General features: G+C 38.6%; 1 protein-coding gene across 12 annotated transcripts in view; it reads right to left on the reverse strand.

The window, feature by feature from the left end:
* Positions 1-932: 932 nt before the first annotated feature.
* Positions 933-22,761, reverse strand: part of RALYL (RALY RNA binding protein like) — a 392,319-nt gene continuing 370,490 nt past the window's right edge. For 8 of the 12 annotated variants that reach the window (XM_064154586.1, XM_064154581.1, XM_064154592.1 and 5 more), the window contains 2 exons: positions 21,246-21,424; positions 933-3,957 (listed from right to left, as the gene is read on the reverse strand). In XM_064154586.1, coding sequence (XP_064010656.1) covers positions 3,940-3,957; positions 21,246-21,424 — 197 coding nt within the window. In that variant the 3' untranslated portion in view covers positions 933-3,939. Of the gene's footprint in view, positions 3,958-7,648; positions 7,796-8,163; positions 8,499-21,245; positions 21,425-22,761 lie in introns of those variants that run through there. The other 4 variants (XR_010304865.1, XR_010304864.1, XM_064154587.1 and 1 more) reach the window with 4 other exon arrangements.

Consider the following 22,761-nt stretch of genomic DNA (forward strand, 5'->3'; position numbering starts at 1 on the left):
TCCTGTTTATTGCAAAAGAATTTGACAGACAAGTTCAGAAAGTGGAATTTCCTTACTCTGTTATCTTTGTTCCTCCCAAAGCAGATGTATTCTTTATTTAAATTTCCTAGACTATTTGAGGATTCTTCTGAACATGGAAACTGGAAACTTGAAATTCTCAGGCTACCTTCTTTACTAAAAAGGAATTAGAAATTATTTGTCCATAGCCAAGTTATTTCTGAATGAGAAACTGGTCCTGTAGCATGCATAATAGAAGTTGTTCACAAATTGTGCAAAATACGAGACAGCTGTAGGAACAAGGAGAGAACATTTTAAAATGTAGGGAATTATGTACCATATATAACTCACACAGCTTTCAAAATAGTTTTGTTTCCAAACACTTCCAATATAATTGAAAAACATTTACACAGACCTCGTGGACTAATTTTCCTTACTTTGTCTGTACAGTAGCACCTTGTGAATTGAATAATGAACAGTGAATAAAACAAGCATTTGAATACCAAACAGAATATTCTGACTATTATTAACATATTTTTCATAAGTCATACCATGCTAATTTAGAGATACATGAAAGTTTCCAAGACTAAGAGACTGCATTCCTCAAATTCAATAATATATCACTACTCAGCCTCTCTTTTTCACTCCACTGAAGAATTTAATCTGTTTTAGGATGTTGCATTTCTCCTCAGTGACTTTTTTTAACACAGGACTGGTCCTTACATTTCTTATAGTATTAAAATGATAGCACCATTTACATCTTTTTCTCCATCTTACTTACTTGAGCACTTCACATTACAGATGCCTGTTTCTGTTTGCTCTGCTTGGAAAGTTTGTGAAGCACAGTTCTACTATCGAGTTTTAAATGGCATTTTTCCATGACAGAAATAGAGTTTTCCTGGGAAGTTTCTTAGAGAAGAAATTTCAAAACTGAATTAGTGCATAAATCAGAGAAAATATTTATTTACAGACATGTAAAAATTATGTTACAATATTTTAAAGAAAACTGTAATGAACCATCAATCTGCTCTACATGGGCAAACCCTGAATGTTTTTATTCTAACTTGCCATGGCACCTATTAAAAATATGACTGCTTACAATATTGTAGCTATCTACATAGTTTAAGTGCAATGATTTCCCAGAACTCAGAATGGATCTACAGAGAAAACTAAGAACTGCAATAATATGAAATACAAGAGTTTACAAAAGTAAAAATTATTTTTTTTTGTTCCAAACGTTAAAGCTTTTTAGTAAATATTTTCCATTCATGCAGCTGCACAGGTTTGAAACAAATCTCTGAAATGCACAGAGTGTATTGGTCTGTGTAGAAAATTGATTGATAGTGTCCATAGAGAATTTTATAAGACTGTTGACCATCCAAATTGTATGACCAAATCCTTTCTTATTGTTCCATATTGCAAGGGCTGAACAAAACAAAAACTGGAAACAAAACATAACTGACAAAACCCATGTAAAACAATAGGCAGTGATGGCAAACGACACCAAGCATACTGTATACCATGGAAAGCAGAGAACTGCCAAGCTCTGCTGAAGCTACCAACATCCTCTGTAGTGATTTGAAGCAAATGTGCCGTTAAGAAACCTTGCTAGTAATTGACTGCACCAGCTTCTGGCTTGCAAATGAAGTACTGCCTCACAGTGTTATCAGAGGTGGTTTTCTGTGCTCAAAATATATTCAGGACTTAAACTGTGGTGTCAAAGACCATCAGCATTACAACAGTGCAATCATTCCTGTGAATATATAATCTAGGGGTAATAACTGGAAAGAATTTGTAAAAGTCTAATGGAGTGCTTTCTGTGATTATTAGTTCATTTTGAATGGAGGTGGTGAAGAGATGATACACCTAGCTGTTTCTCACACATAGTTTATTAACATCAACATCAGAACTCATCTCTTTGGACAGCATTCTGCATCTTCAAGTGAGCCAACAGTTTCTGTAACTGGCATTGGTAATAAGCTCTGGCTTTGTTGTTTGTGGTTTTTTTTTTTGTCAGCCAAAGATGGAAATCCCAAAATGGCAACTGTTTTCATGTGTTTTACAGTTAAAAGTGATCATAACCTATACTAATGGATAGAAAGGGGGTGGGGTAGGTATTTAAAAAATCACCCTTTGATTGATCTAAAATTTCACTCACATAGAATTAATATTTCTTTTGCTGCACTTTCAGAAAAGAGTCAGCTTTAGTGGACTCTGAAGTGGTAATTCCTTATGCTCAGGTGTAATTATTTATATTATTCTTTCCTTAATTAATTAGCACTTAGATAAATTATGTAACTCCACAGACAATAAACGACCCAAATACACACAAACATAACTGAGAATGCTATGTTACATAGTCTCCTAGTGAAGTACAGTCCCACTCAGATAATTATATTCAAATGTATGCTCTTCTTCCAATTATTTGGAGAATATCAATCCTTTGATGACATTCCCCTTGCTGTAAACCTGACTGAAGACCTCAACCTCCCACCTCCTTATATCCCTGTCATCTCAGAAAATGCTGGGTTTTACAGAAACCAAATTTTTGACCTATTCAAGAGTCTCCCTGGTACAATTATTTTTCTCTCGCTTTCAACCTTCTAAGTATGATTGAAAGGGCAAGGCAATGGTTCACCTTTGTAATGCTAGATGATACCCAATACCACTGGCCACTGTTACCAGTAGATATTAGGGCCTGTGCTGTAGACTGGCCCATAGCTGGGTTTGAGATCCATTTGACTGGCTAAGAGTATTTCCTAAATTACTGTCTCTCACTCTTGAAAGGCTCCAACCATTAAGTCTTTTTTCCTCTGTAATCACTTTAAAGATATGTGTCTTTCTGCAGGAGTATATAACATATAAGGATGCAGATCCTTATTTGTTCTTGTTTTGTGTAATCTGCAGTGCTAAGGAGGTCTCCCTTTGGGATGGTGAACTAGAGACTTTGAGCCCATATTATATATTGTTTGATACCTTTAACACAAGAGAAATAATGTATTCATTCTATGTGAAAGAAAATATGATTTATTAAGAAATTCTAGACTAAGATTCCCCCTATGACATCTGTAATAGTTAATTAGTCCAGCTAGAGGCTTTAAGCAGAGCTTTAGCGTGTTCAGGGGTAGAAAGACTACTGCCAGAAAGTAAACCCAAAAAATAATCAGTAGAGTAGCTCAGGTTGTCAGATATTGGCAGACTATAAGTAATTTACCTGGCTAGACAGGAAACTGACTGTCATGTAAACTTTCCATACGGTAACCACGATGTGCCTTCAGAGACCTGCAAGAAGAGCTGTGACTACTGTCTAGTGAATGACATCAGAGGCATTGTTTAGCTGAAGAAAGGGTTTTACAGAAGGATCCAACTTACACTTCATGAAGGATTGCCTTCACAATTTTACTTTTTAGCAGTTGCCCCTGTTAGTAAACATAATTGTTCCCAATGATTAATAAATAAAATAATGGAAAATACCACACAATGTATTTAATTGTGATCTTGTTTGAATTAAGCTGTAAACAAATAAGTGCAATATCACCTGACTCTAAATATGGTAAAACATGCTAATCATAAAAATAGCTTTTAGAAATATACATTTGTATACAGTGTTTCCCACATCTGTTAAATATGTCCTTCATAATATTATGATACAGTACATTATCCTTTAAGACATCAAAATTAAAAAAATAATACCAATAATTAGCCAGAGAAAAACACTTTTACAATCTAAACCATAAAAATCTGACAATTGTACAGCTTAGAACATATAAGAAATGGAATTTCTAATATTTGAACAATAACGTCCATTTTAATAAGTAAATTGAGTTTTCATACAAATTGAATCAAAGGTGTTGCTAGACAGTAAGAAACTGCAGTTCACCGTTTGTGGGAGAGTCAGAGTTTCTCTTCTTAGCCTTCAGGGGGTTCACACATGACATCTCATCACTTGATCTGTAGAAACTGAGAAATTAAATGTTCACTTTAGTATGAAGGCACAGAATTTTCTCCAGTAGACTCTCAAGAGAAAGCCAAGACAAGCAGGGAAAAGAAGAGAGAGGGGACTGTGACTTCACTTTTTAATGAATCAGTCAAATATTGATATCTACCAAGACTCCCTCACCTCAAACCTCTGAGGGCTAAAATTGAAGCCCTGTACCTGCAGCTGTGGACCGTTAAAATTGCATAACAGTCCTAAGTCAGACTGCATGGTCCAAAATAACCACTGTGAGTCAAGCAAGAGCTGTTGAGGCTGAAGCATATTTCCCCTCAATAATTCTATGTGAGCAACTGCTGAATCATTTCTATTTTGGCAGCAGAGAATGGAAGAATGTGTCTTAGCTGCTTTGCAATGAAATGCAATTTCATTCAGTCTAAATAAACTGCATGTGGAATTCTTTGCTTTAATACTGTTGCAGTATTTATATGGCTTACTCTGGACAATTTACATTGATTGTGTGCTTTCAGCAACGCTTATTGTTACTAGATTAATGGTTCTTTCCTCCTCGGCTTCCATTGTGACACTGGCTGCTTTATTATTTGTTCCTGGGTACATGCTGCAGGCTTTTACTGCATATCCTTTGATTTGTTGTTTTACCAGCCACAGTGTGAAGCAGCAGAACTCCAGTGTCAGCCAAGACTTTTGAGGGCTATTCCTCCAATAGAGGCTGGAGGCATTTGTATCTAAAAATCAGAGATTCCTGCCATGCCAGCTTCGACTAGACATTCAGTGATGCTGCAGGGAAGTTTAAGATATGCCAGCTCCACCCACTCACAGACAAACTGACAACACATCTACTCGGGAAATTGACATTAGGAAATGTTAACAGAAGTAGAAATTTTCTTGTGGATTTTTTAAAAATTATATTTTCAACCTACTTAAAACAAAACAACAACAACAACAAAAAACCCAAACCAACAAGAACAATGAAAAACCCAACCAAAAACTCTTAACAGGAAAACTATCTTTTGGCCACTTTCTTCTTCACTTTGGTTTTTCTGTATAATTTTCCAGAACTGAAATTGAAAACAGCTGAGAAAACTTGGTGCACTTCTGATCAAGACCTGAAAAATACTCAGATGTTCTTTTGGGCCAATTTTTGCCTCCTTCAATGAGTTAAGTCTGCCTTTTTCTTCCACATAAAAAAAAGGGTGTGATTTCTGTTGAGAATTCCATTTATTGAAAACCTAGTTTTCCAATGAAAAAGGTTTTATCAGAAACATCAGTCACTGCAGGACTGGCCTCCTGCCCTTTGAAACAGTCAGCCATCAGATTTCCCCCTTGTTGCAAACAGAGTACCATATTTCTGGTTACCAGGATTAAGAAGAAGAGCTCCTATGAGAGATCCCAGAACTTTCTTCTTACAGAAGTAATAAGTTTCTTTCTGAAACTATTACTCTCTGCTCACACGGAGAAAAATCATCGTCTCCCCTATTTTTAGCTCCTGATTCCTAGACAGATTTAACTATATGAAAAAGAGTTTTAAATTCTCCCCTTAAGCCTGAGAGAGGCCTAATGGTTGTTAAGTAGCTATTTATCTTACAAGAAGTAAAAAATCCCTCCCACTGTACATCCTATTAGCTCCAGCGAGAGTTCGTCATCTCCAGCCTTTCTTCACCTATGCTTAGCAGTTCCATTATGCCATTATGAAAATCAATAATTATGCAAGTATGAGAAAGACAGATTTTAAAGTTATTATTTGAAGCTTTTTTTCCCTGCCATAAACCTCTCAAGCATTTACTTGCCACCAGCACTATTGGGTTACTATTAAGAAGCATTATCGCTAACCATCTGTATCCAAGTCATCGGTGCTGCTTTGCTGTCATTTAGAAACAACGAGAATAATTTACCAACCTTGCCAGTCCAAAATCTGGTGCTCTTCCTTCAGCACATGGGCTTGTTATTTTCCTCTAAAGGCAAATCATCTTAAAAGCTGAGAAGGAACTCTAAAATCTGGAATACTGAAGCTTTTATTTTCTATAGAATGACAGTAGCCTACGGCTGTGATTAATCTAGTGTAATGCAGCACTAATTTTACTCCAATTCTTTCTTCTGAATAGTGTGCAATTTATCAGCTGGCTTTATGGTAGTGCTGATGATATTAAAGAAACCTTGTGATGACTAATGTTTTTTTAATCTTTGAGTTTCCTTCCTGTTACATATATAAAAAGCCATCCTGACACTATAAAGATGAACTGAATTACATATAGACAACAATATGTCTTTCATTCGATGTAGCTCCCACAGAAAACTGCTTTAGAATGCTTGATTTGAACATAAGAATTGAATAACCCAGCTGAGCAGATAGGCTTGGCAATTGTAGGCAACATCAATGAAACAGTATAAACTGTCCTAATTGCCATCATAATCTCTGAAAAAAAGATGGAGATATCTTATGGAATATTTATTGGTTCATTTTCCACCTGAAATTATTTCTGCTGTTTCCCCTCCCCATCTGGCTGTCTTTTTGAGCATAAGCTATTTGAAAGTCTGCTTAGACATAACACTGCACTTCAGTCTTCCACGAATGATAATGCTGCTCTTATTGTAATTCCAGTATGATCCCTCTAGCACTTTTACCAGACTCAAATTATACTAGATTCAATTAATTTTAACTTTACACTATTACAATGTACATAATGTTGGAAAGCCAACATTAAATATTAACCATCTCACTAAAAGAAAGTGCAGTTCTACTTAATGGGGCCCAAACCACACTAGAAATAATGGAGTAAATTAGATAAAATTCAGTAAAAATGTAGTGTTTTTTATCATGTCTTTTAGAAGCTTAATGGTTCTATTGCTTCCCTCCCTTCTAAACTGACATAATTAAACTCTTTACATCTGTAGACCTTTAAGAATAGTCTACAGGTTAAGGACATTTTTCACGGGGGAGATCCTGGTCATCAGATCACTTGCTGAGTGGCCAGAGTGCCTCTGTGCTTTGCAGTGTGGCACAGTAAGGAAGTGTTTGCATGCTGCACTTCTCCTAAAAGCCTTTTATAAAAAGGGAAGCCTAATATAGGCTGATGACATGCAGGCACTGTTCTTTTAGAATGAGATAGGCCACCTCTATCTTCCCAGCCTCTGTAAGCAGCTGGAAGCTGTAATGAGGACCATGGCTTCTGAGGCAGAGAGAATTCTACTGGCTTTTCTAAACTTGCTCAGCTGCCTTAGAGAACAAATGCAGCATATGTCCTTGGGAGAGAGTATTAGGAATGCACTATGCCTAAATCACATAAAAGATGAACACAATTAACGTCTTCCCCTGTGGTTCAGAGAAATGTCCCACAGAATATAGATGTTACACAATTCACTGCCTGGTTTACCCCACGATAATCGTATGCAGTGAGAGCACCCAACAAGTATATGCAAGATGTCTGACAAAATTAATGTGTTTTAAAGCAATTGCCTGCACTGAATGGCTTTCTTGGTAACACTGATTTTAGAAATTCCCAGAAAACTACACTAAACAAGGACTGGTAGATGACCTATGAACATATATATACACATACACATGAGCTTGAAACTCAGAGTCTCAAATATCCTTCCTCTTGTTCTCCTGCCTCTTTTTCCTTGCTAGACAAACCCATTCTTAGAACAGTATTTCTATGTTTAATAACTATAAGGAAGGTGTCTGAAGCTAATTCTTACCACTGCTTGGTTTCAGGTAAAATCACATTTCTACCTCTGACAGGCTCCTGTTGAGTAGGAGGCTTGATGCCTGACACCTTCCCAGGCTGCTGTTGGTGTCTGACTATGCTTTGGCAAGTAGATTTTGTGACTGGTGTACATCACTTTCTGCAAAAGAAATGGAAGCTTCATCGAAATGCAGCTGCTGAACTGTCTTTTCCCTCACAACATTAGACTTCATACTTTCACCACCTCGAAATGCAATTGTAGCATGATTGGTTTGATTGGCCCTGATGCTCACTCTTGTACAACTGAGAATACCAAGTGCAAGTCCACATCTGCCACTGTTATGTCCTTAGGATGGCGTACTCTGTATCATCTCTATTTTTTTTCCTGATTATGAAATATGATTTCTGGACAGCCAAGGAGATGAAAAGCTGAATCTGCTTGCAGAATAGATTTTTCTTTACAAAAAAACCTTAAACAACACTCAAGTCTTGCTTAGCCATTACTGATCCAGATATTTCCCTAAAATCAGGATGCACTGCAGAAAGTACCAGTGCAAATTGCTGTTCTGTTTATTTGCTGAATTTAACCCAAGACAATAATCCTTCCTTTCTGTTAGGCAGGCAGTTCACGTGAGAGGAAACTCCAGTAACTGACGTCTGTGAGGTATTGTGGTGGTGTGAGCTTTTCTTGGAAGGGAAATCTATAAGCAACAAACAGAGCTTACCTAAGAACTTTGAATTTCTATCACCTACCACATTGACTCCACAGTTGTGCTTGAGATACATTTTTGTGATTTGTCCCCCTTGATTTAAAACATGACATCTCCTATTAAGTACCACGTGACTTAGAATAGTGCCTCCATCTGAAATGTAAACAGTTCAGTATGTGTTAGCAGGGGAACAGGAATGTGCATTGCACATTTGCTGCTGTTATTTGTAGTTCTTGTAAAACAGGACAACCAAGATTATGGCACCATAGCAGAACTTTTTATAATGAGGTAGTGTTAAAATATTCACTTCAGGTAACAACTAGGAAGAATTGTACAGCTTGGTTAATATTATATAGAATAATTAAAGGAAGCAGATACACCTCTAAACTTTTCCTCAAATGATGAAACTTAATCATTATTTTTTGTACTCTGTCAATCATACTTTAACTGCTCAAGACACTACAGAACATACGTTTTCTGTTCAGTGAACAGTTTAATTGCTTTGAAGTGTTAGCACTTAGGTGAGTACATGTGAGAATGGGTGTTTTATTCCTCAGTAAACCCAAACTGCTCTCTTTTGTAGGAAAATGCTCCACCTCACTTGTTTGCCAGATAAAAATCAGCAGAAACAGTGAGATAGCCCAATCAAATACTGATCTTTCTCTCCCCCCCCTAGACCAATATGTTTTTTGTTTCTCAGAAAGATTTGTGTTGAATATTGTTTGGAATAGTGGTGGAGATAGCATCAACTACTTGAGGAGTGGCACTGAGGACAATGTACAGGTGGGATCATAGGATGTTAGGGGCTGGAAGGGACCCAAAGAGATCACCGAGTCCAACCCCCCTGCTAGAGCAGGACAATACTATCTAATAGAGATCACAGAGGAACACATCCAGACAGGCCTTGAAAGTCTCCAGAGGAGACTCCACAACCTCCCTGGGGAGCCTGTTCCAGTGCTCTGGGACCCTTACAGTAAAGAAGTTCCCCCTTGTGTTGAGGTGGAACCTCTTTTGCTGCAACTTAGACCCATTGCTCCTTGTCCTATCACAGGGGGCAAGTGAAAAGAGCCTGTTCCCCCCTACTGGCCAGCCTTCAGATACTTACAAACATTTATCAAATCCCCTCTAAATATTTTCTCCAGACTAAAAAGCCCCAGGTCCCTCAGCCTCTCCTCACATGCCATGCCCTCCTGTCCCCTAATCATCCTCATAGTCCTCTGCTGGACCCTCTCCAGCAGATCCCTGTCCCTCTTCAACTGGGGAGCCCAAAACTGAACACAGTATTCAAGATGAGGTCTCAGCAGGGCAGAGTAGAGGGGGAGGAGAACCTCTCTTGATCTGCTGGACAAACTCCTCCTAATACACCCCAGGATCCCATTGGCCTTCTGAAGGAATTACTTCGGGATTTAGCCTCATGGTGATAATTTAAGTACTTTGTTCAGAGGGGCTGTGAGTGCAACCAGGAGTGGAGGGAAGGAAGTGCTTCTGTCCACCTCTCTGTGTGTTTTTATCCACCTCCAGTGCTTTTTACAGCCAAATCTTTCTCTACGAGTTCCTTTATAGCAGTAGAGAAGACTCAGGGACAAGTGGTGTAATTTCTTGTGATAGTGGGAGGGATCTGAAGCTGGATGCACTGGACCTTCTACACAGTGTGCAGAGGACTGCAGGGTCTCCAAGCAGAACATGGAAAAGGTGGGAAGGTGGTGCCTTTGCAGAACTCGGTGCCCTGGAATCTGTACCCAGAATGTGCCCACAAGGCTATCCCATAGTGAAGCTGTACTCCTACCACCAACACTCCAGGTCATGTTCTTTCTTGGCTGATAAAGCCAAAAGAAATGCAGTGATGCCTTACTCATGCTGTCTACAGAGTTCCCTCAGGTTGTACCAGTGTGTCTTGAGAGCAAACTCAACACCAGTGTTCAGTGCCAAATACAGCAAAAGGGAAAACATCCTACTTTCCGTTAACCCTAAATATGAATGGATATTCATAGTTAGTTCCCAGATATATGAACCCTACTGGAGCCCACTGTGTGTTTTATGTTTCTTGGCATAGGGCCTTCTCCATGAAAAACAACTCTACCTGAGTCCTAGCAGGATCCATTGTAAGGACCATCCTGAATGCTACAAAGGAGATGGTTTTACAATGCAGGGTGCTGTCAAAAATCTGCAGAATAAAATTCCTGCTGAATTAACCTCTGCCTGACATGAGAAGTAGGAATTCCTCAGTGTGAGGGGTTGGTCCGATTATTATTTGTGCCAAAGGCAGTAGTTCCTATCTCACCCATGCCAAGGGTGCAGTTTTGAACACACAAATTAATGTATAAAGGCACTACCAAACCCTGCACCCTGAGGCCACTCACTGTGTCTATACTTTATGTATTGCATTTTTAAAACACATGAAAGCAGAAGCTTACTCGGAAAAGCATCTGAAACTACACAGAAAGCATCTGCTACACTTTTCCTGTGTTGCAAATTAGAGTTTAGATAGATACCACAAAAAGTGCACCCATGCAGGAAAAGAAATTACATGCAATGATGATAATGAGATGAGGAGATTTGTCAGTCACCTGGAGGCAGCAGTTTTACTCAACATAAAGATCAGGTGGAGGGAGGTAAAAAGCATGTTAAAAGAGAATGAGTGTGGAGGATAGCAGCTGGAAAGATTTAGTGTGATACAATCGAGATTCTGGGAAAGGTGAGGGTAATCCAAAGGAAGGACGAGAGGGACAAGACTAACAGTGATGCACAACAGATTCTTAAATGATGACAAGAGTGTGCTGAACTAAGACAGACACTTAGGATGCAGAGTTACCTGCAAAAGACTATTACCCATGAAAAACCTGGTTTGGGAAAGTGATCCAGATGGAAGTGACAATAAAAGATGGTCTGATCTTAAACAGATTTTGTCTGGTATATTCCTGCATAATACTTACCTGAATGCGTGGTGCAGAGTAGTGCATAACATTTTTGTTTTATGAGCATTTCAAGAGTAACTTTTTTAACATCGAAATACAAAGCAAAATGGTGGATTTGGAGTTGCATTGTTGTCTGAAAATGGTGAAGAATCATCTGAGAGTTGAGAAAGAATTAGGGTAACCCTACCAATAGGGAGAAAAAAATTATCCTTTTGATTCTCTTTTCTGGTGCTGGAACAGATCTTACTCATTTTGAAAGACATTATAAAACTGTAATATACCTTTAGGAATCAACTGCAACAACAATTTGGAAAGTCTAGATACACATACCAATATAACAGGCTGGCTGAAATGGCATGTGATTAACTTCCAAATCTTCATTTTGGCAGACTGAGCTTGTTTTATTCCTCACTGATTGCTTTTTTTTGTTGTTGTTGAAATGGCAATTACAGTTCTATCACCTTCTAAATAACTTCCCTTTCTGAGGTCTGTAAATGACTATATACAGATAAATTCAATCTGCCTTTCATGTTTTGGCATTAATCAAGCAGAAAATCTTCTTAGTAACACATATATACTTTCTCCAAAAACTGAGACCTCTTGGAGTAATTGGGTCACTAACTGCAGTGGGTCTGCAACTTACATTGAAAAAATAAAGAGAGATTTAAAACTGGTGTCTTTTTATATGGAAAAATAATAACCTCTTGGCTTTGCAGTCTTTACTATACTTGGATGAAAAATTTCAACAGAAAAATAATTGATCTGAAGGTTTTCTTGAGGTTCAAGCATACTGATAAAGACTGTGAAATGAGAAAGTCCTTATTGACTAACCTGATACCCTCCTATAACAGTGTGACCCACTTAGTGGATAAGGGAAAGACTCTGGATGTTGTTTATCCAGACATTAGTAAAGTCCACATCACTCTGCCTGAGAAACTGTCTGCTCATGGGTTGGATGGGTGTACTTGCTGGGTAAAAAAACTGGACCCAAAGAGTGGTGGTGAGCAGAGTTAAATTCAGTTGTTAGCCAGTCACAGCTGGTGTTTTCCAGAGGTCAGTATCAGGGCCTAGTTTCATTAATATTTTTATCAGTGATCTGGATGAAGGGATTGAGGACACCTTCAGTAAGTTCATAGACAATACCAAGTGCTGCATCCTGCACTCGGGTCGGAACGACCCCATGCAAAGCTTGAGGAAGAGTGGTTGGAAAGCTGTCTGGTGGAAAAAGACTTGGGGTATTGGTCTACAGCTGGCTGAATATGAGCCAGCAGCATGCCCAACAGCATTCTGGCTTGCATTCAAAATAATGTAGCTGGAAGGACAAGGACTCAGCTCTGGTAAGGCTGCACCTCTAATACTGTGTTAAGTTTTGGACTCTTCATTACAAGAAAGACACTGAGGTATTGGAATACATGCAAGCAAGGACAAAGCAGCTGGTAAGGAGTCTTAGAACACATGATTTATGAAGAACAGTTGAGGAAACTGGGGTTGTTTAGCCTGAAGAAAGGGAAAATGAGAAGAGATCTTTTTGTTCTCTATAACAACCTTAAAGGAGGATGTAGTGAGGTGAAGGTTGATCTCTTCTCCAAGTAACAAGGGATAGGACAAGAGGAAATGGCCTTGAGTTGTGCCAAGGGAGGTTTAGTTTCAACACTAGGAAAGATCTATTTACCAAAAGGGCTGTCAAGCACTTGAACAGGCCGCCCAGGGAAGTGGTGGAAGCATTTATAAGACATGTAGATATGGCCCTTAGGGAAATGGTTTAGTTGTGGAGTTGGCTGGGTTAATGGTTGGACTTGGACTTTTCCAGTGTAAACAATTCTATAAATCTCTGAGTGTTTTCTAGGGAAACTAAAGTTATTTACTTTCAAAAACTGGCACGCCAGGAAAAATGTGTAACATATGGTTTGCTTAAAAAAGAGGTAAACAGAAGAAAAAAAACCACATTATTTTCAAGCTCCTTTGCATTAATTCTATAAGATTCCAGCAGATGCAAAAGAATCATATTATTTACAAGTTATTTTACAAATATTTTACATGGTTTATGCTTTTGAGGTTTGTGAGTTTTGTTTGGTTTTTTTTTTTTTTTTGCTTTGCACTAAATATTGTAGAGTAGACTCAGAGAAATAGATGTGAAAGGTGAGGATATTAAATATTCAATTATGTGCAAGGACGTCTAGTAGAAAAGGAGACACAAGGTGCATGATAATAGTGCTTATATTTTCTCCAGGTTCCCATGTGATATGCAAAGGATAGGATGTAAATACTAATCAGGAAAATACTAGATAGACAGTCAGGACTAACCTAGTTAAAACCCTTAGTGGCACTTATAAAGTCCTCCTCTGAGAAATCAACTGTCAGGAGAAACAGGAAGGAGGAACTGGTAGGAATCATTTTCCAAGAACTCATACAAGAGCTTGTGACCAACAAACACATCCACTGTGCTATCGCATATAACAAATGGCTGTTTTCTTACCATTTTTGATTTCTTGACACTTATTATTTTCTCCATTTTTTTTCCAGTCACAACACATCAGTATACTTTGGGTAGGCTGCCCTGTGCTAGTTCGAAGCTAGCTAGAATGTTTTGGTGAAAAGAACTAGATCACAGGCTGTGAAAGAGAAAACAATGGTGATGTCTACTTCACTCATAGGCTTGCTGAGATGTATAAGAACAAGAATCCAAACATAGATAAGAGAGTCACTCTTTGCCTGAGCTCTGAACTGTATTTTACTTTCTAACCTCACCCTCCTTCTCTCTGATTAATCCACTTTGCTTCCTAACTCCCCCAATCTGAACCTCCATTCTTCCTTGGGGCACAAGGCAATGTCTGGGATAAGGTAGGGGAATGGGAGAAGGTGGAAGGGCAGTTGGGAGCCCCTCCTGGGGACTCAGGTTTCTGGGAGGACTGCTGTGTTTCTGTATTACCTTTTACCTTGTATATTTCTGTATATAACTGTATATACTGTAAATATCTGCTTGTATATTGTGCTAGCTGTAAATATAAGCTTCTTTCAAATTTCCAGAGCTGGCTGAGTCTAGTCTGGGTAATTTCCGGGGGGGGGGGGGGGGCGGCAACACTCAAACCATCACATGCCCCTAATGACTTTCTTAGCTTCCTCAAGTACAAACATCTTGCACAGGTATTTATCAAGTGAACACAATCTTTTACATTTTAATTTGTTTTAGGAATAAAGAGCTTCATGTTTCCCTGAATACTGAAAGTAAGACTTCAATAAAGTCTGAAATGACTTCACAAAAGACTAAATTTTGCTCCGTCTCAGTGACATTTAAAGTAATGCAAATAAGATTTCTGGCACAAGATTGCTTCAGCCATTACTATTAATTAGACATTTTCTCTTTCTTTTTTTCTCTTTCTTAAGTAGTGCTCTGTATAAGTGCACTCAGCAAGCTGTGAATTGTCAAAGTAGCTGTTGATCTTTTTGACATGCCTAACCAGCCTAATTTTCTGATAATAGAAGTCAGTCTGGTGTGCCTTGATGCTATTGACAGAAAAAAAAATAGAGAAGTATCTAAAAAGGCAATGAAAAAATCCAGACTGATGACAACAATATGTTGAGTGGTATCAACCTTTTCACATCATCATATATTTCATCAGTCTTGCTATTTCAGAGACACAAAATTTGGCTTGGCCTACATGAAATTCATCTGACAAATTTTTATTCCTTTTCTGTAGATCATATTCTATTCCCTTCTATTTTCACTGTTGAATTCTCATGCAAAATATTATCACAGTATCACAGTATCATCAAGGTTGGAAGAGACCTCATAGATCATCAAGTCCAACCCTTTACCACAGAGCTCAAGGCTAGACCATGGCACCAAAGTGCCAATGTTTCACATAGATTTATTATTAAATTTCTTTAATTTCCCTTCAGCTATTTGCAGGAGAGGGAAATGTTTTTCACAAGCTTTAGTCAAAGTACTACTTGATTTAAATGGTATTTACATCAATTCCTCCATGAAATATACCAATAATTATATCATAGTGGTTTTAGGTTGTTTGTTTGGGTTTTTTTTTGGGGGGGGGGGGAATGTTTTTGGTTTGTTTTTTTTTTTAACTTTTGCATAACTCAGTGCAGCAAGAGGTTTATCCTGAGTTTTTTGTCTGTGGCAGTTTTGGGGTATTTATGTTTGAAACATGATTCTTTATCAGTTGTTAGAAACATATCTGATAGCCTGAAAACAGGAAGTGCAGAGGTGGAGAAAAGGACAAGAATAAAAACTGGAATAGCCTCAAAAGGTAAATGCAGAATCATATAATTGTAGAATCATAGAACAGTTTGGGTTGGAAGAGACCTTAAAGAGCATATAGTTGCAACCTTCCTGCCATGGGCAGGGACATCTTCCACTAGACCCGGATGCTCAAAGCCCATCCAACCTGGTCTTGAATGTTTCCAGGGACGGAGCATCCACAACTTTTCTGGGCAACGTATTCCAGTGCCCCACCATCCTCATGGTAAAGAAATGCTTCCCAATATCTAATCTAAACCTACACTCCTTCAGTTTAAATCTGTTCCCTTCCATTCTACCACTACACTCCTTGATAAAGAGTATATTGCCATCTTTCTTGTAGGCTCCCTGTAAGTACTGAAAGGCTGCTATAAGGTCTCCTTGGAGCCTCCTCTTCTCTAGGCCGAACAATGTAATTGAAACCTACTTAGCAGAAAGGGAACTATAATTGTTGCTGAAATAACAACAGTAAATATACATGGTAACCAGAACTGGGTCTTGCAGAGTCTCTGTACCCTTTGTATCTGATACAATTTAATAAAAACTACCCGCAAAACATCTCATTAAATGTGACTCATTGTTGCACAACTTCACCCAATGCTTGTGCAGCTTCATTATTTTCAGTGTAGATACACAAACATAAACCCACAATGCTGCCACTGTGAATATATCCTTCAAACTACAGCTGAAAGCACTGTGATCAGATGTTCTCCCAGAAAACACTCTCTGTTCTACTCAATGCATAACTTCTGAGCCACCACTGTGCTGCCACGATTAGAGTTATTTATTATGAAAGTGTGATATATTGACAGGAAATATTCTTCTCAGGCAATGCAGTGTAGATATGAGTTCTGGTGTACAACTCATTCTAATTAATTAGCTTGTTGGGTATTTTATTAAGCATTAGCTGAGGGTGATTTTCATTCCCCAAATCTACAGTTCTTCAGGTTTTCAGCTAATTGGGTGCTGCCTTTGTTATTTACAGGGGATTGGGATGATGAGTTATAGTTCATTCTGAGTCAGTAGTCCCTTAATGATTGATTAGTGCCACTTGAAACAAGTTCAGAGAAGTTATATGAAATGCTCTGGGCTTGCACTGGTTTGTCTGGCTGCTAAGTCAGCAGAGGAAGGAAACCACTATGCATGCTAATTCAGAAATGCTTTTTCTGCTTGCTCTCAGCCATGCTACACACCACTAATACTACTGCTATTAATGAGAAAGTGCTTCTTTTAGAGAGGCTGAGGCCTAGCTGCTTCTCAAATATCAAAACATGTGATGGACTCTGCTGCAAAGGTGACTTTTCTGCTCTCCAATGTGCAGACAGAGGAATAGGAGAAGGCTATTAGTTTTCCTTCTCATTCATTACAGTTTAAAGCCATGTCAGGAACAGGAAAACTGCCTGATATCACCAAGGACTTGTGTTCCAATGATTTGTGTGTGAGGTGGATTTAGTGAAGATCTTTGTTCATATGAGATTGTCTTGTGTAAGACAAAATGGGAAGCTGAGTAGGTGCGCTGCTTTCTTCATAGTCAAGTGGCAGTTCACATTAAAAGCACCTTTGAGCTAGGACGGAACACAAAGCTTTTTACTTTGCTGCTACTAGAACTTATTCAATGAGAGAATGAGAGAAATCCTTACTCATAGGTCCAGTAAAATCTAGGATAACCAGCTGCTTGCTTTTTTATCTAAAAGAAACAGAACTGAAGTTTTGATCCATTCCAGCTACCTCTGATGTTGTGACATGAGTTGTAACACTCAGGATCTACGTACCGAGTTAGTGATTATTTTATGTATATATATATCTACAATTTGTTATTGCATGTCCTCATAGAAAGCCAATATGTAATATAAGGTAGGTCAGAAGTGTATGATATTAATGACTGAAGAAGTAGAAGTCAATTATTTGACATATGCATACATAGCAGGGTCATATATCTGACATCACCATTTAAAGAACCTCAGCATGTCAATGCAGCAAGGGTCTTTGAGGATTGTTCTAAAGAGATACTAAAACCGGAGTGTCAGCAGCAGTGGAAGCACTGAGAGATGTTTGTGGGCAAAGTGCTGGTACAAAAGAAACTTTCCCAAGACATGATGCTTGACAGCTGCAGCAGATACTTCAAACACAGTACATCTTGAATTAGAGTTCTGGTGGGCAATCAAGTTATTGTGCTGTAAAACTTCTCACTTCGGTGGAGACATAGCAACTGTTTGTGGGTGTGTCTTTATTCCATAGAAAATGACAATGCAGGGATGAACAACATCCTGATCTAAATGATGGACAAAGAAGGTGTACAGCTGTTGAATGTGATGTGTTTTTGTGAGTGCAGCCAGGCAGGCAAATGAAGGGGCTAACGCCTCCTTAAATCCATGCCTGACTTAACTCAGACTGTAGGCTAAACTACTTTGTGTTCCTTCTCAGTGGGGCTAAGCTGAAAGCAGGCATGAGGACAGCTGTCATCACGCAGCTAATTGCAGTAACCTGTTCCTCCAAATCAACATCACGTCAATTTAGAGAACTGATCCTAGTACTTAAACCCACAGTGTGCATTATGCAGTCACTTCCCTTGCAAGCTAGAATTAGAAACAGAGGAAGAAATATAATTTTGAGCCCTCTAATCCAAAATTGCCAACACAGTTGCACAGATTCAGAGGCTCCATTTGGCAGCAGGTCTGCCTTTATTGAACCCTTTACTGACAGCCTTAGGGCCAGTCACAGGGGAAAGAGAGACAAAAGTATTGTGGTCAGCAAAAGGCAAGGCAGCAGCAGCTTTGCATAACTGGCCAGTGGCTTGGCAGATTTACAGCTAAATACAAACTGCTGCAGAAAATGTTAAGACCTAATTTTAAGTCGTGTTCCTCTTTCTCTCTAATATTATTTTTCAGACTAGTGGACTTACAAACAACTTTTTGGTGTTGAACAGACTTCAGCTATGCTCATTTCGAATGTTCTTCTATTTGCTCTGCTGCTCTTAGTGATGAAAGAGGAGATTTTTTTTTTTCCATCACCATCATCCTAAATCCCTTTAGCTTTATATTTGGGAAAAGATTATAGATTTCATTTTAAATGCCCTTTGGTGGTTTATTTCTCATTCTGAGTCCAAGGTTATGTTTTTACACATGGAAAGTTTCTATTTTTTTTCACAGTTAACACTTTTTTGGTGCATTTTTGTTGGTTTTTTTTTTCCCCCCTAGAATGAGTTTTATCAGGCTCCACCCCAAAATGACATCTTTGCTATTAGTCAGCTCTTTCTGAAAATAACTTAGTTTTCATAAAGTGGGGGAACAACATCTGTTGGGACTTCTTGTTTCATAACAAGCATATATATCTGGCAATGCCAGATAGAAGGGAACAGAGCGAGTAGCAGGTAGCAGCAGACTGAATTCCCAGATATTCCTAATGAGGTATTTACTACATATCTTACAATATCCTACTGACTTTCCAGTTATACTGGTCTCAGTGACTGAAGTGGAACATAAAACTTATAGGAATTGGCTACTATATCCATATAAAGATATGTAAGTATAAATGAAAAATACTAAATTACAACATACATCATAAAGTACCAGGTTTATATGATAATATTATTACAATCTGGCAATACCAGTGTGTTTGGGTGTCTAGAAGAGAGATGCACTTTTCAATTTATAGTTGCCTTTCTGTGGGAAACACTCATTGCCTGATATTTCTTGGAGATAATCTCTTGCAGAGCAATCCTTTAACCCATCCATGCCATTTTTTTTTTCCTCCAGTGCTCTCCCTAAGCAGGAAGAGAAACTGAAGTGGCCTTTTCCAAAGGAAATGGAAAGGGGGTGGGGGAGATGAAAAGCACACATATTTTACATCATTGACCTTCTTGGTTCTGAGCTTTAAGCAATACTGCCAGAGTCTTGGCTAGAAGGTCCCAGCTTTCTTGAAGTTGGAAGGCATGAGACTGGCTCCAATGCCCTGTCATTGGGAAGGGGTGCAACTAGTTGAAACAAGGCATATAAGCCTTTCATTGCTACCATCATATCAGTGGTGGGTGGATGGAAATAATTTATGAGTGCTAGGGCACAAAACAGAGGTTGACACTCTCCACATCAGTGAGACACCTGCCCTGGCACTCAAGGAGCTCAGTAATAGCATCCAGAGAAACTGGAGGTGGTTCCTTCCCATTCCTCCCCATGAACCATGTGTGGTCCAGACCTTTAAACTGTCTTTGGACCTGTGTCTGCAACATGCTGCTCGTCAATGAATTCCATACCATAAATCTTGGAAAGGCCTCCTAACTTGGAAGGAGGAGTGTGCAAATGTGGCTGTGCCAATTTTGCACTAATGAAGTCTTACTGTGGTGCTTGCTTTTTAGAACCTTTGCTTGCTTTTAGGTTTTTGCTAGATGAAAAATCTCTCCTACATCATGCTTCATTGTATAGTGTCGATACATGTTAAAATATGTCATACCTACTGGGTAAAATTACAGCACTGAACAATCAGAAGCTAGTAGACTATACATTAACTTCCCCACTTAGTTTTCTGCAGTAGGGAGTCTGATGCCTAATTAATGTAAATCCCACCAGTCTCGTCAAGCTGTGGTCACTCCTATTGCTAATATCAGTTCAGCTGACCATGTATTACTTGTGGTGGGGTAGTACATCTACTATTTAGTCATTCCAAAGTTTCAACTTCCTACAAAGTCAGGGTGGCAACTTCTTGCAGATGTCCTTTTCATCTGTACAGGAGAGCCTGATCTCCTGAGGAAAAGCAATATTGTCATCTTTTCTAGTTAACACATTAGAAAATGAGAGGATTCAGGTTTCTGTAGCTTTTTCTGGGCATAATATAAATTCAACTGCATCTTATGATGGTTAAAGGGACAAAACCCCTCAGATTAGCAGCAGGTTTAAATTGTGTTTGCATCAAGCAGTATAAAACCCTGGTTGTTCCAGACTTGGTGTTGATTCATCTGTGCTTACAGCCAACTCACTTCTGTTGGCTGCACTGAGTGGTTTTGACAGTGCACACATGATTAAATGTGTGTTGAAAAGCAAGCAGGGACAGCGACACTGAGAAACAGAAGTGATTTTTGCTCTAAGCAGAGGAATATGAAAGCTGGGAAGAGGAGGAGAGTATTATAGAGTCTAACACAACATAACCGATCCATTCTTCTGAGGAATGAACTAAAAAAGTATAAACCTGACTTTCAACATACTTTTAAAAGTTTTTATAGAAAACATTTAGTGCAGGCTCAGGCTAAAACACCAAATATTTCTTCTCCAAGCATTTCTTAAAGAAAAATCTTTCAATCAAAAAAAGTCATGGCTGCTAACACAGCCTGCAGAAGGGACGTGTGGAAGATATTAGGAATGGGCCCTTTTTTACTAATGAGAAAGTTCTGTGTTCTACAATCTTATTTAATTTTTAAATAATCCATCTTAAAAAAAAAGCACACCATGTTTTCCTTTCTTACCTACACTTCAGTAAATGCAGAATGACAAATGCAAACCAGTTTAAAGTACATTTAATTTCCTTTCTAAAATCACCAAGTGTAATAAAACATATTTTTCTTCTTTGTCCTCAGAGGACCCTGTGCTTAAATGATAGGACAGTGTATGAAGACGATTGGACTAGGCGCTGGCTACAGAAATCACAGTGTTGCTGTGAGCTTAGTTTGTTAACTCAGATTTTTTTCTCTCTGTGGTTACTTGTAGCAACTGTATAGACAGACATGGCATGATCATTCCTTACCAGCTCATTGCTGCCATCCTCATCAAAATCCTCCTCTATCCCATCAGTCATATCTTCTCCATCCCCATCTGCATCTGGCCCTCCTTCAATTGGCTCTTCTGTAGAGTTATCTGCATTCTCTGATATGCATTCCTCTTGAATCAAATCAGCATTATCTTCCATTTGTTTCTTTTGAGCTTCTGTAAGGAAAACATACTCTATAGAGATTCAGTAACCTTCCCTATTGGTGGCAAAGAAAAGTGCTCTGAAGAAGAAACCTAAGCTCCCCATCTCCAGATGTGCTAGCTTTATGTGTTAATACCTACCAGGCAAACATGATCCAATCCCTTATTTTAAAAAAATAATTCACAAATCAACCATTGTCCCAATATGCTCATGTGGATGAAGGCCTGATTTACCAGCAGATCCAACTATTTGATTTTCTGGACTTTGCCTTGAGAATCCAACTGGCAGAGTCACTATATATTTACTTAACTGCAGCCAAAGAGAAGTACATAAACCTCCATGCTCTGAGAAGTGGAAGGCTGTTAACTGCCAATAAGTGAGAAAGAACTTCCGTAATTTGCTGTGACTATATCTCAACAGCCATACAGATAAGCAACAAATCTCTCTAGACACCTGAATATATTTTTTTATGCAGTAAGATAAGTTTCTCCCTATTGGCATGATGTAACTGGGGAATGCCCTCTTGCCCCCCGCTCAGGTACCCAAATGTAGACTTCCTATGATTTCTGCAAAGTGGAGGCCTAGAGCTTAGCTTCCATGGAGGCCTAGGGCTTAGCTCTGAGCTTGCCTTAGCTCAGATACCTGTGTTGTGATTATGTGTTGTGAGACTCCTGAATATGCTGAGCAGTTTCATTCAGCCAGCAGAAACCCAGAGGAGGACTGAAGGGGGAATAACAGAGACAGACTGGCCAGAAAAGTGGCCATCACTTCAGGAGTTTAGATGAAAAGCTTTGTGTAGTCAAAGTGAATACAGGCCAGCTGGAGTATCAATGAGTGACAACGCCCAGCAATGATCAAATTTCTGGAACAAAACCATTTCTTTCTTTCTTAGGCTGAATGTTCCCTAGCACTAGTGCATCAGCTGTCCTCTTGGACAGCAAGTTAATCTGCAGACTGCTCTGAAACTCTATATTTTTCAGTTCTATGAACACATAATTATTTTACTTACTACCTGATCATGCTTTTCTGGGTATTAGTCTTAAACCAAAACATTTTGGTTTTCTGCACATTTGCTTCGCAACTTACTTTCATCTCAGCCATCTTTGCTGGTCTCTAGTCCCTCAATTTCAAATTAATTTACTGAAGATGTAGAACAATTCAGCATTTCTTCCTCAAATAATTTCTTCAGAAAGTTACTTGGACTTAAGAGTAAAAAGTCATCTTAAATAACTTCTTCAAGACTACTGTAGTCATGCATATTAGTAGAATATTCAGTCCACGGAGCCTTGTGGTGCTCTAAATAATATCATGCCAGTTATAAGTCATTGTGTTACTTGGCTTATTGCAAAAG

Source organism: Pogoniulus pusillus, chromosome 14 (genome assembly GCF_015220805.1).
Source record: "Pogoniulus pusillus isolate bPogPus1 chromosome 14, bPogPus1.pri, whole genome shotgun sequence".
Lineage (NCBI taxonomy): Eukaryota > Metazoa > Chordata > Aves > Piciformes > Lybiidae > Pogoniulus > Pogoniulus pusillus.